General features: G+C 32.9%; 2 protein-coding genes across 6 annotated transcripts; both read left to right on the top strand.

Annotated features, from left to right (window-relative positions):
- The first annotated feature begins 1614 nt into the window (after positions 1–1614).
- LOC127254694 (uncharacterized) lies at positions 1615–8885 on the top strand. 5 transcript variants are annotated; one of them, XM_051279957.1, is made up of 14 exons: positions 1615–1761; positions 2209–2307; positions 2962–3168; positions 3259–3383; positions 3460–3581; positions 3666–3748; positions 5034–5153; positions 5448–5552; positions 5977–6159; positions 6286–6380; positions 6452–6549; positions 6664–6814; positions 8060–8121; positions 8252–8658. In XM_051279957.1, the coding sequence occupies exons 1-12, from the start codon at positions 1720–1722 to the stop codon at positions 6759–6761; spliced, it is 1377 nt and encodes a 458-aa protein (XP_051135914.1). In that variant the 5' UTR covers positions 1615–1719; the 3' UTR covers positions 6762–6814; positions 8060–8121; positions 8252–8658. The 5 variants fall into 5 exon arrangements, with proteins under 5 accessions (XP_051135914.1, XP_051135908.1, XP_051135921.1 ...); XM_051279951.1 differs by having other exon boundaries at positions 8055–8121; XM_051279964.1 differs by lacking the exons at positions 8060–8121; positions 8252–8658 and adding an exon at positions 8704–8885.
- Positions 8886–10965: 2080 nt separating this feature from the next.
- On the top strand, positions 10966–12176 carry LOC127253206 (homeobox protein liguleless 3-like). The gene is made up of 2 exons (XM_051277658.1): positions 10966–11190; positions 11979–12176. The coding sequence occupies exons 1-2, from the start codon at positions 10966–10968 to the stop codon at positions 12174–12176; spliced, it is 423 nt and encodes a 140-aa protein (XP_051133615.1).
- The last annotated feature ends 326 nt before the right edge of the window (positions 12177–12502 follow it).

The following is a 12502-nucleotide window of genomic DNA, read 5'->3' as shown; positions in this document are numbered from 1 at the left end:
ACTTTAGTATAAATAATAAACTATGTATTTTCATTAATATATGCATAGTGAGAATTGTAAAAATCCAAAACAAACACATCCCTTATATTTTATAAACGAAACATTCACAATTTCATGCAATAATTCTTGTATACATATATATATGAAAATAAATTTGCACTGCTGCGAATCTATTCAACTGTTTGGGTAAACATGTATGAACGTATTTAGTTTGTATTCTATATTTAAATAATTTACGTGAGATTATATATATATATAAAAAAAATGGTTAGAAATGTAATTTATTTTTTTTTAGGAACCTTGAGATTTGTTTTCCTTTTTTTTCTTTATATGTGCGTAAATTTTTATTTTTCTCTTAAAAAATTATTTATGAAGTAAAATTTTCCGTTTTAAACAAATCTTAATAAGTGTAAATAATTCGTGAAATTGCGACAGTATTGTTTATATATTTATTTTTTTTAAATCAACGTCTCAATTTCAAATCAAAATATAAAAATTCTATAGCCTAAATAAGCAAAGATGCATGAAGCATGCATGGCGGGGATGCAAGAATCTTACATCACTGTCAAATCTGCTAAATTTTCACACAGGAGAATTGTATGCCTTTTTAAAAAATAAAAAATAGTAATAATGGGATGACACAAACAAGTGAATGGCACAATTTAATTGTAATTAAATAGGAGATTCTGTATGTGATAATTCTAATTCTTATGACTTCTTAGTATTATGCTTTTCACATTCTACATGTTCACATTTGGAATGTAATTCCAACAATTTTCAGCCACAAATTCGAATTAATTAATTAATTATTTAGGACATATATGCATACATTTATATTAACTAATTGTCACATATACTAATTGAATGTATAAATATTTAAGGTGTGAATGGTTACTATGTGGATCAATCAATATAAAAATTATTATATAAAATTAAATAGACAATACATAATACATATTGTATAGATTGTTTATTTTATTCAGCCGAACCCATAACTTTATGGTTACAAGTCCAACCACTATACTACCAAGTCTATCTCTTACGGGACTAGATTTAAATTATATAAACATATAATTTGTATTGTCAATTTGTACTTCATATTCTACTAATATATATATATATATTATCTGTCTATGCAAAAAGAAATCTCAAATTAAATACTAAACAAACAAAGTCAAAATTTTAAAATATTTATAGAGATAAAAATAAGTATAATTAGAAAAGCCTTTTAAAAATATGAACATATTCTATCATTATATTGATATACTTTCATAATATTATGCACAACAGAAACAATATCACCTTGCAACTATTAGAGATACAAAAACTATTACTATAAAAATATAATCAATAAATAAATCCAAAAACCTTTTTAGTATTGTTTTTTTAACTTATTTAAAAATATAATTAAAATATTTAAGATATATTTTATATTTTAAAAAAATTATAAAGCTTCTATGAAAGGCATTGTGGCCGATAAAAAAGTGTAAAGCAACCTGAAATTAGAATATTTTGGGCCACTAGGTAAGCCCAACTTTCGAAGGCCCATAAAATCTAAAGCGTGTTTTAGTCGTAGAAATAAAATAAAGTCGCTATTTCGAAAACTCTGATTTGACGAGGCTTCTGGAAGAATCGAAGGGGACAGACATAGGACCAAAAACCTCTGCACAACTCTATTCATCAAGCTTTCGGCACCTGCGAATTACGGGAAAGGGGGTAATGGCTAAAGTCCCAACCATGCGCTCTCGTGATCAAACTCAGGTATCATCTTCTATTCGCTGTTCGAATTTGTGTGATTATGTTCATGCTTGAGCCTGTTTTTTTGTCACTGCTTCAATGGACTTATTATCTTATTTTGTTTACTCTCGATGTTCTAGTGACTTTGTTTGCTTTCTTTTTATGGCTCTTGGTGGATGATGGTGGAGTTGTTTTTGATTATCAACATGTCGTGTTGATTTGGGTAGAAAATTGTTGCTTTGATAGAACGGGAATCTCTTCTCCGGGTTCTTTTACTGATTGAATGGACACATTATTTTGTTTCTTTCTCTTCTTATTATGATCTTGTGAGCATTATCTAATAGATTAATTGTTGTAGCTGTAAAGGGATTTTTTGAATGTTCCCGTGGTGCAGATTAGGAATGGTTTGTGTATGACCTTTGTATTGTTTATTTATTTTTCTTTATTCTTTCTGATTGTTTGGATGAGCAGGATTTCCAGGGGCTTTTGAATAACTTACAGGATTGGGAATTGTCGATTAAGGAAAAAGGCAAGAAATTGAAGTCAGATGCTGCCGGAAAGAGCAATTCTGTAAGTGGATCGACTGATTGGTCCAGTTGAATTAAAATCTTGTTCATGACTTTTGCATTGTTGCTGTTACTGTTGGGAATAATCTTTCTGGTTCAATTATGGTATTTTGTTTCATGTTTAGTTAATTGATTCGGGCTAAAGTGTTTACTTTTCTAGAAATTATGAATACCATATAATTGCTGGTTACGGCTATATTTTATGCTTTTTTGGGGGGGGGTGTGTCTTTTAAAGCTTTAGATGTTAAAGTTGGCCTGGAAATAGAGTTCCGGGCTTCATTTTATTGCTTAATTGTCTCTTTCATTATCCAATATCAACTTTTACTCCGTTGCAATTTTTGTGACTGCTCTGATACAAGAGGCTGATAGTAATTTGGTAAGGTCAACAAAGATGGAAATGAAAATATGTTTACACAACCAAGAAAGTTTTTTCTGCTTGGCTTCTACTAGAGGCTCTTTCTCATCAAACCTAATTAGACATTTCAGAAACATTATATATTTTGTTGGAACAAGTAGTCTAGGAATCAGGGCAGACTTAATTATAGCTATCCAACTCTATGTTGAAGTATTGTTTTGCCATCCAGCATTTTTAATATCCATACATGATGTCTGTGTGTACGCTAACCCTCACTTCTGCTCATTGCGTTGCAATTCTCAGATCAATCATCCGAGCCAGACCAGCGGAAATGTTGCAAGCCAAAATAGAGTAAACGGGCAAGGAATGACACAGAGAAATTTTTCTTCTGTCAACACAAGTACTGCCAGACAGTTCGATTATTTGAAGGAATATGAAGCACTAAGTCAATTATCAAGTGGAGTGTCATCTGAAGATAATTTCGTTGATGCTAATTCTGAGAAAGAGTTGGTCTGCTTTGCTCCTTAACAAACTTGATCTCATGTTGTGGCAAGGCATGCCTAAACTCAAGTTGACTTTGATCTTCCTTTTTTATTTTAGGGTAATGAATATTTTAAGCAGAAGAAGTTCAATGAAGCCATAGATTGCTACTCCCGGAGCATTGCATTGTCACCCACAGCAGTTGCCTATGCAAACAGGGCTATGGCATATATCAAAATTAAAAGGTCTTGTCAATTTGCACTGGGCCCGTTTTGATATTTTGTTAGAAACATGACTTCTTATTACTTAATCTCACAACAGATTCCAGGAAGCTGAAAATGATTGTTCGGAAGCCTTGAATTTGGATGATCGCTACATAAAGGCATACTCACGTCGATCTACTGCTAGAAAAGAACTTCGGAAATTCAAAGAATCCCTTGATGGTAGATTTATTATTCTTGACATTGAGGGAATATTCAGTGTCATTCATGTATATGTTGACCAAACTTTTTTGAGGTCAATTGCAGATGCTGAATTTGCTTTGAAATTGGATCCACAGAATCAAGAGCTTAAGAAACAGTTTGCAGAATCCAAATCCCTGATCGAGAAGGTATGCATTTTACTTTACCCACACACATAATTTTAACCATATACATAATGGTATATTGCTATGTCATTTACCTCACTGTTAAACTCTAGGATATGTAATGCAAATGTCTTGGAAATGTTATTTTATAAACGATAAGATAGGAGAAATATGACAATGGGAGACAGAATCTAGAGAAGGGAAGAACGAAGATAACTAACATAGCATTAGGATAGTTGAAAATCTTAAAACCAGAGAAGTAGGGACTCAAACTACACCCAGATTGAAAGTTCTTAATCTCCTCTCACCCCACGCTTTGTGGAAAAATTTGCTGCCATTTGCACTATGAGAGGCTATGAGAGATATGTCAGAAGGTGATTAAGGGGCTTATGGAGATGAAGTGGGTAAGCTTGTCAATACGTGAGACTGCGAGTTAATTTCCAAGGACGTGCTTCCGTGGATCCAACCAAGCTTGTTATATAAAGTTGTCGATCATACTACTTGTCCAATATGATAATATTGCATTTGATACTTTTGAGATGAACTTTTGGGATTTATTAACTCTCATAACATGGGAGCATTTAGTACCTTTAAGGTATGATTACTGCAAGTGATTGGAGTGGATAGATTGAGGCATGTAATTATCCTTAAATCTGTGATTAGTATATTAGTTTATTTGATTATCCTATCCTATCCAAGAGGTGAGATATAGTAATCCCTTAACTTGGAATTATAGATTCTAATCCTATCATGTTAAGTACACCCACTCCCTTAGAGCATGCTCGGGTTGTAGGATAGAATTTAGTTACATATTTTGCCATTAAGTTTACTTTTTCACTTGTAAATAATGCTTTAATGATTTGACTATGCATCCCATTATTGAAATGTGTGAATAAGCTGAAGCTAGAATTTTTCCTATTCGCCTCTGTAGCTTTTCAAGTTAAAGGAGATACACATATCTGTTTTATTCTTTTGAATCCTTCTCTTCTTCACAATTTCTTCACCACATGAACTTCTATCCAAGGCATTTATAAGTTTATTTGTGTTCAACTTGTGTTTTGATATTTCATTAAAAAAAAAACCATCACATCCAACACTTTTTTTTTTTCATTTAAAATATCATATCAAAAATCTATTTTCTTTTCAAAACTTCACATCCACCTATTTTCCATTCAGAATTTTATTACTCCCACTAAACAAACCTGTTCTTATCATATTATTTTGATTTCTAAAGTAGATTTTGAGCAGTAGTTCTATTCTACTTGCTATCTTTTGATTATTATTATTTTGTTTTCTCCTGCATATTTAGGAGGTTTTGAGAAAAGCATCTGGTGCATTGGCAGAAAAGAACAAGCATGTGCAGACACCCCAATCTGTCTCAATGGGTTCTGCTAGAAAAATGGCTACAATTGTCGAAGATGATACCAAGGTCTGATGTACAAACAATTCTATAGTTCTTTCCTTTTTACACCAATTTTAAAGGGAAGAATACAGTTAATCAAAGTAGCATGTTGCTGTTAGGTCCCATATGATTGACTTGTGTTTGCTTAATCTTTTGCTTTGCATTGCATCATATGTCTCATATTGGTATATACTTTATAAGTGAACATTGGGGACGTTTGGTGCACATAAGCTGATCCCATAGAATGGAATGATACATAAGATTACAATGATGACTGATATTATTTTTGAAAGCTTCAAAAGTTGAAATGTTGTTTGGCAGGGTAATAAAATTGCAGAAGCTGCTGCAGCTACATCCATGGAGACCGAAAGAAATCATACGAGAATAAATGACTCTGACGCTGTTGTAAGTTCAAATATGGCAAAGGTATGAAAACAAGATCTTACTTTCTTGACATGATTACTGCTTGTTCTGTCTTGTGAGAGCTAGGACTTTCATTCTTAACTTACATTGTTTTGAATTATAAATTATATATTGTCTGCATCTGAGGAATAGAATCTAAAGCACGACAAGAGAGGAACATGCCAAAAACCTTTCTGATTTAAATGTGACGGTCAGGAAATATCTTATTGCACATAATTTTTCTTTTTCCTTTTTTGTAGTCAAGGTCTGTTATTTGACATATGGTTGGAACCTTCTTTGCCACATTTGTTCCAATATGCTTGCTGCATTCATGGCTATATGATCTATTAGCTTTTCTCAAGTAATGATGGCAAAAGAAAGCCCCGATCATAATACTGCACTATTCTATACTCTATCCATTTTATTCCTTCATTAAAACTGTCTACAGGGGAAAGCCAAAACTAGCAAGCAGGAGCTGAGGGCATCGGTTCTAGAACTTGCTGCAAAAGCAGCTAATCTTGCGAAAGCTGAAGCTGCTAAAAACATTGCTCCACCTAATTCAGCTTATCAATTTGAAGTAACTTGGAGAGGACTTGCTGATGACCGTGAATTGCAGGCTCGCTTTTTAAAGGTTGGAAATCATGCCAATTAATTATTATAGCCGACACTTGTATTGATCGAATTCTCGAGCATTTTAACGCAACGACTCACTAACTGCCTCCCTTCGTACTTTCCTATCAACTCTCTTTTCCAACAGGTAACACCGCCATCTGCATTGCCTGGAATCTTCAAGAATGCATTATCCGCTCCAATACTCGTCGATATCATAAAGTGCATTGCCACATTTTTCAGGTAAGACACAATCTCTCAATCTTAACTTTAATCGAATGAAAAACCATCTGTGGGTTGTCTCTTTTTTTTAGGGAAGAAACAGCCCTAGGCATTGAATACTTGCAAAATTTGACCAGAATCCCAAGATTCGACACCATCATCATGTGCCTCTCATCTGCGGATAAAGCTGGTATGCCATTGCAAACATCTAACTTCCATGTCTAATTTTTTGATAGTTGATTTCAAAAGTGAAAGAGTGAACCCCCAATTCGGACTGACTACAATCTTGTAACGACTGAAACAGATATTTCGATGATCTGGAATGAAACCATAAGCAAGACAAGTGCAGACTACAGCGATATCATTTCCAATTTGCGCCCCAAATATGGAATAAACCCGTGATACCGAAGCCGAAGGAAGGCCATGCCAGTACAGTTTTCAAGCTCAGTCCACAGGTATTTCCAAGATTTCTTTTAAAATCAAACATTTGGGCAAACTTTTACATCATCTTTATGTATATTATTACATTAAGTTATTTTCGTTTTCTCTTATATCTTTTTGGTTTTTATTCAATTATATATATAATTGCTAATTGTCTCATTTTGTTGTTAATCTTAGCATATGTATTGTGATTTGTTTTTCAGTTTTACCAACTTGGATTGATCAGGAATCTTTTAGTTCAAGGAGCATTTATATAGACAAAAAAGACAAATATTATTTGGGCGTGGATGAGAGAGAAAGCCCATTGGAAAACTTGGCCCAAAGTTGTCAATAACAAAGAACCCCACCCAAAGCTTCTTTTAATTTGTTGCAGATATTGAGACAAATTATGTCATTATGAAATTAGTAGAGTATTTAGATAATGCTTTATCTCAAAACAACTGTACCACGATTTATCTTCAAATTTTTCTATAATGAAATTGAAAATAAAATGATAAATTTCTAACAGTAATTTATCATTTTATATCTTGTTTTGGACAAGTTTTTCAACTTTATATCAACACCAACTCTTTTATAAAAAAAGAAAAAGAAAAAGGTCTCATTCATGCATCATTTAGTTACATTATATTCAACATTTAAATGTTTTTTTAATTATATATAAAAAGTAAAATTATTAAAGGTTGGTTCAAATTAGTTTAATGTTGGTTACTTTCTTTTTAATTGTGTCTGATGGCTCATTAGTAATTAACAATTTATTAAAGCCATATTAGTTGGTATGTTATGGCCGCTTTATTAGTTCAATAGAGTTTTCTAATTGTAAGCCTAACAATGTGTTTATTATTATTATTAAATAAAACAAACCAACACTCCAATATATTTTAACCAATTTTTTATTTTCCGATGGACAAAAGAAAATAATAATAATAAAAAATAAAATAAAATCTTGTCGTTTCTCAAGAGAATGAATTTGTTTCTTTTGAGTAGTATATTTTATATTATTATTTGAATTTTACATATAATAAAATATTACATGAAGTGAAGTATTATTTAATTAAAAAAAATCAAATCTTGAGAGTGGAAAGCCATCTAGGCAAGTAGTGTTGAACGTGAGGTTGTCTTAAAATACGAATATGAGTGCATAGTAATAGTAGGAGTGAATTGTAGTTGTAGGGTTAGGTCATAATTGAATTAAATGTAAAAGTAAATATAAATGTAAATGGAAATGATGGATACATGCATGCATGTGGATGACAGCACAGCACACAGAACAAGAAGTGATGAAGTGAACTGTAGAGCAGCAGGATTCGTCTGGTCTGGTCAGGTGTGTTAATTATAGTATCAGTACCAATCCAATTCAATTCCCACAAATTAATTAATCAATTAAAAGGAAGCTATATATATATATATATATATATATAGTACTGAATGTTACTGTTTGTTTGGCATATTAGATTTGATTAGATTTGAGAGATGGATGGATGGATGGATGATCATCAAGAACTTAACGTAACGTGTGCCTGCTATCTAGGTAGCTAGCTATAGCTGCTGCATCGCTGATCACTCAGTGAGTGAGTGACTGTGTGTCGTCGTCGTCGTCGTCGTCGTCTACAGTAGTGCTGTCCTCCTCTAGCTTCTCTTGTATTACTAGTATTATATATGTCGTTCTTTCCCGAAAACCTACAACTTTTAAGTCTAGCTAATTTCCTAACACTAGCTAGCCAGGCCAGCTACTGCTGTTGCTGCATCATTGTTCACTCACTCCCTCACTCACTGTATGAAGTCGTGTGTTTGCTGTTTTTATTTAGTACTGCTACCTGCCCCACAAATTAAAATTGATTGTATTGTATGAACTATGAAGGAATGAGAAGCAATCAATCTAAGGTTCTAAAAATCACTGTTTCAGCTGGAGATGGTCTTTGCTTTGCTTTTCTGCGCTCTGCTGTCGTCGTCGTCTTCAGATGGACATCATGCATATCAGCATATATACGCTACTGTTGTGTTTTGTCATGTCTTTCAAGAATATATATATATGTATGTATGTTGGCAAATGGCATTGGCACTAATGAATGAATTCATGCCGATTAATTGCCAATTCTCTCTTTCATTAAATTACTAGTTTGCATGTGATTCATGAATTGAATTTGATTGATTGACAGAATTGATTGATGTAACCTATACATGCATACATACATACATACATACATACATACCGTGCAGGGAGGGGAGGGGGTAGCTGTTAGATACATTGATATATAGGAGTACATATTATCATCAATTCCTCGTCAAGCATATTTTTCATGCACTGTTCAATCAAATCAAATCAAAATAATATATATCTCCATCCATGAATATCATAATTATATTAGTATAGTAATATGTTAACTAGAGCTAGAGCTAGAGATAGCTACAATTACATTATAAAATAGTAATTCCTCAGCTCCTCGATCTCCATCACTGCTAATTCATCAGCATCATCATCCTGTTCAATTCCTGTGGACATAAATAGATAATGGATCAGCAGATCATCACCATCATGGCTGCAGTAGCAATAGCAACACCAACACCAACAGGAGAAGAAGGAAGGAGATTACTTTTTTAGCAGCAGCAGATAATAATCAATTATACTATATATTAGTGGGAATGCATGGAGAATACTAATATGATAGTGATGATGATGATGATGATGTCAGACGGTGTAATCAAAGCTCGGATTGCTAATCACCCTTTCTATCCCAAATTGCTCTCTGCCTACATCCAATGCCAAAAGGTACTTCTCTTTCTTGATTCATTCATTAATCAATCCACCAATGAATAATCTATGTATGTATGTATGTATATTATACCACTTCTTGTTATTTCTCACTCCCCCACCACATGATTTTCATGTTTTGCTCTCTAACACAGTACTCCATTGTTGATCAATGATTGTTCATCTGTTACTTATTGTTTCCACACACAAACACATACACTATATATGTATGTGGAATTAATCTAGGTTGGAGCTCCACCAGAAATGGCGTCACTCCTTGAAGAAATCAGCAAAGAAAACCACCCCACAGCCACCCCCACCGACCTTGGCACTGATCCTGAACTTGATGAATTTATGGTGACACCTCCACCTCCACCTCCACCTCAATCTCAATTTCTTAACATTATTACCCTAATATCCTCAATCTCCATCTCCATCTCTTCCATGATCTTCCCCAAAATATATCAATTGAAATGATCAATTAATTTGTTTATTAATTCATTGCATTGCATGCGTTGAATATGGAAGAAATCATACTGTGAGGTTCTGATAAAGTACAAAGAGGAGCTGTCAAAGCCATTCGACGAGGCCACAAATTTCTTGACCACCATTGAATCACAGCTATCTCATCTCTGCAAACAAACCCTACCTCCTACCACCGCAGCTGGTGGTACGTACCTCTGCAGCTTCCATCTCCATTTCATTTCTCACAAACTTCTTTTTTCTGTTTTTGGAATTGTTTATGCTTTGCTTTTATTTATTCATTTTTAATTTATTTCTGCTGGAATAAAACATAATTTATTCTTGTACAAAGAAAAAAAAATGCATGATATTGCTCATTATATTGCTAAGTTGAATAATTTGCAATTAGGGTTTGCTTGATGTGCTGCTACATTTTAATGCTAACTAACCCTCGTTAAATTTGAATTTTATCCATTTTAGGTTTAGGGAATCATAGAAATTGGGTGGTTAATTTTTTATTTCTTAAAAGTAAAATAACTTCTATCGTTTTTATCATGGCATTATTTATTTTTGTTATTATTTTTTCTTACAAGATCACAAAACAAATTGTAAGACCAGGGTTGTTCTTTGAGCATATATATTTAAAAGAAACAAAAATTATAGAATTTTTTATATTATTAATAATTAATTACCAAAGTATTAGGAAGGATATATCCAGTTTCCAACCTAAAATCATGTCATGAATGGAAGGACCGTTCACCTTATAAGCTAAGGGAATCTTGGCATCATAACCTAAAACCAATTGGTCATAAAATAGTGTAATTTATTGCGAACAGTCAGTAATTTTATTGTGTAGGAAGTGATTTAGTTTCTTACATTTATGATCATTCCATTCGATAAAATTAACCTTAACTGTGCCATTACTCGGACAATGCAGTTTCCGGTCCATCGGAAATGGAAGAAGCACTGGCCAGAAGCCAAGATTCGAGCAGTAGTAATCCTCGCCAGGTGGCCGGCGATCAAGAGCTAAAAGAAATGCTGATGGAGAAATACTGCGGATATTTGAGCAGTCTGAGGAAAGAATTTGTCAAGAAAAGGAAGAAAGGAAAGCTTCCGAACAATGCTCGACTCGCCTTATTACAGTGGTGGAACTTACACTACCGATGGCCTTATCCAACGGTAACATTTTTTTAAGTCCTATACAATTGTTGTAGTAAAAATTACGTCGTGCCGCGCCCTATCTTGATTTTAAATTTTAATTGAATCCGCGCTTATATTGATAGATTAAAGAGTACAAAATAATAAGTTTAGAAACACTAGACCCTTTTAGGAATTCAATAATTTTTGAAAAAGTTAATATTAATGAATAATAATTTCTCCATCATGTTTTGATGGTCACGTTTACCTTTTGCGTCATTATATTTAATATTAAAAATATCATTATATTTGTATAATTTTTTATACAAATGTTATTTTATTAGTACTATAAGACACTGATAAAAGTATTTTTGCAATTTTTTTTTTAATTTATACTATATTTTGATATAATAATTAATATTAAATATACATCCAAAATAGTAAATGAGATCCTTAGTAGTAATTAAATCTTTGGAAAGTATGTATATATAAAATAGAGTTTAATAGATCCATTGAATAGTGTGAAAATAAGTTTAAAACACTAGACTCTCTTTAGATTATAGTTTTGAAAAGTATTTTAACAGGTATCTAATTTGATATTTTTTTAAAAAAATTACTATTAATAAATATGTATACAAAATAGAGTTTAAAGAATAAGTGCTACCTTTTATCAATTTGGTAATATTCCATATATGAATAAGATCGAAACTTTGGCGCCCGTTGCGCTATAGTCCCGTGCCAAAACCATGCTCGATTTTATCGTAATAAATTATTTCCCAACAATATACCTAAATACATACATATAAATATATATATTCGATGCGATGTAGGAAGAGGAGAAAGGAATGCTTGCGGAGATGACGGGGTTGGATCATAAGCAGATAAACAATTGGTTCATTAACCAAAGGAAGCGCCACTGGCGGCCGTCGGAGGAGATGAGATCAGCTCTAATGGAAGGAATGACCGGAGCCGGTGGCGGCGGCGGCGGCGGTGGAGGATCTATCTATTTTGGAGGTGGTGCAACTTAACTAATAATTGACTCCAACTCTTACCAGCATATAATTAATTGATTGGGCTACAAATTAATATACAATTACTATTTATAAGTATTGAAAATTAATTTTATTATTTGAAGCTTTTGTTTAATATTGAAATGGGCTTCAGCCTCACTGCCTACGGGCTTTCATGCATTAATTCATTATAAAGAATTATTGTCAATTACTAATATTTTGAAATATATTTTTTTTTACAAAAGATCGTATCAAACTAATTACACTAACTTAAACCAATTGTTTATTTTTTGGACGACATGGAAACCGCGGCCACAGGTGACTTGAGGTGTCAGGGATTCGAA

This window comes from Andrographis paniculata, unplaced genomic scaffold, assembly GCF_009805555.1.
Source record: "Andrographis paniculata isolate CXL003 unplaced genomic scaffold, ASM980555v1 Contig12END, whole genome shotgun sequence".
Taxonomy (NCBI): domain Eukaryota; kingdom Viridiplantae; phylum Streptophyta; class Magnoliopsida; order Lamiales; family Acanthaceae; genus Andrographis; species Andrographis paniculata.
This window is presented reverse-complemented; position numbering and strand designations above follow the sequence as displayed.

What these genes read in the sequence shown, in the direction of transcription:
- LOC127254694 (XM_051279964.1), top strand. Translation starts at nt 1,720, where the DNA reads ATGGCTAAAGTCCCAACCATGCGCTCTCGTGATCAAACTCAG. An exon ending in GCATATATCAAAATTAAAAG is followed by an intron (nt 3,384 to 3,459) that starts GTCTTGTCAATT and finishes ATCTCACAACAG; the next exon opens with ATTCCAGGAAGCTGAAAATG. An exon ending in TGCATTGCCACATTTTTCAG is followed by an intron (nt 6,381 to 6,451) that starts GTAAGACACAAT and finishes TCTTTTTTTTAG; the next exon opens with GGAAGAAACAGCCCTAGGCA.
- LOC127253206 (XM_051277658.1), top strand. Translation starts at nt 10,966, where the DNA reads ATGGAAGAAGCACTGGCCAGAAGCCAAGATTCGAGCAGTAGTAATCCT. An exon ending in ACCGATGGCCTTATCCAACG is followed by an intron (nt 11,191 to 11,978) that starts GTAACATTTTTT and finishes GATGCGATGTAG; the next exon opens with GAAGAGGAGAAAGGAATGCT.